The sequence below is a fragment of the Acanthisitta chloris genome, unplaced genomic scaffold, assembly GCF_000695815.1.
Source record: "Acanthisitta chloris isolate BGI_N310 unplaced genomic scaffold, ASM69581v1 scaffold36124, whole genome shotgun sequence".
NCBI classification, from domain to species: Eukaryota; Metazoa; Chordata; class Aves; order Passeriformes; family Acanthisittidae; genus Acanthisitta; species Acanthisitta chloris.
In genome coordinates, this window is record NW_008669370.1 from 6664 (window position 1) to 7541 (window position 878).

At 61.8% G+C, this 878-nt stretch overlaps 1 protein-coding gene across 1 annotated transcript in view; it reads right to left on the reverse strand.

The window, feature by feature from the left end:
• Nucleotides 1-486, reverse strand: part of PGAP2 (post-GPI attachment to proteins 2) — a 5786-nt gene extending 5300 nt beyond the window's left edge. Inside the window, exon 1 of the mRNA XM_009073288.1 lies at nucleotides 322-486. Within this exon, the coding sequence (XP_009071536.1) occupies nucleotides 322-486 (165 nt within the window). The remainder of the gene's footprint in view (nucleotides 1-321) is intronic.
• Between the last annotated feature and the right edge of the window lie 392 nt (nucleotides 487-878).

Here is an 878-nt window from a genome sequence, read left to right on the forward strand (position 1 = left end):
GGCCCTGCTGAAGTACTCTTGCTGGTGTGAGAGGAGAGAGAGTAGCCCAGGAAGGAAAGGGGAGAAGAGAAAGGGGCCCAGGAGCAGAAAGAGAGAGAGGAGCCCAGAAGCAGAGAAGAAGTGTGAGGAGCCCAGGAAGAGAGTGAGAGTCCAGGAAGAAGGGAGAGAGAAAGGGGAGCTCAGGTGAAGAGAGAGGAGACAGGAGCTCAGGAGGAGAGGCAGGAGGGAGGAGCCTAGGAGGAGAGAGGGATGGAGAGGGAGGCAGGCAGAGGTGCCCTGACCCACACCCCTGGCTGCCCCGTCCAGGGGTCTGGGGCTCACCCCGCAGTGCGTGGCGGTGGTCTCTCGGAAGTGGAAGAGCAGTGACCAGGTGACGCAGAAGAGGAAGCCGAAGAGGGGGCAGAGCACAGTGCCCACGGCCAGCGAGGTGAAGCGCAGCCGGAACAGTGTCCCGTCCCGCTCCAGTGGCAGTGGCACCTGCAGCATCCTGGAGCTCCTGGAGCACAGACACAGCGTGGGACCCCCTGGCAGGGACAGGAGTGGTAGGGCATGGCCTGGAGGGCTTCTCCAGCCTGCATGAGTCTGGGATTCTGTCCAGCCCCACAGCCCTGGGCAGAGATGGATACACGGATTGTCCTCTCACAGCCTTGGGCAGGGAGGGACCCACGGACTGTCTTCTCACCCCTCACAGCCCTGGGCAGGGACGGACACATGGATTGTCCTCTTACCCCCATGTTTAACCCCCATATAGCCCCAGGATGGGCAGCACAGAGTGGCAGCCAAAAAATTCCCATCATGGGGACACAGAACCCCGAACTCACAGAGAGTGGCAGTCAGGGGCTGAGCAGGGGCAAAGCAGGCAGCACAATGTCCTGCCC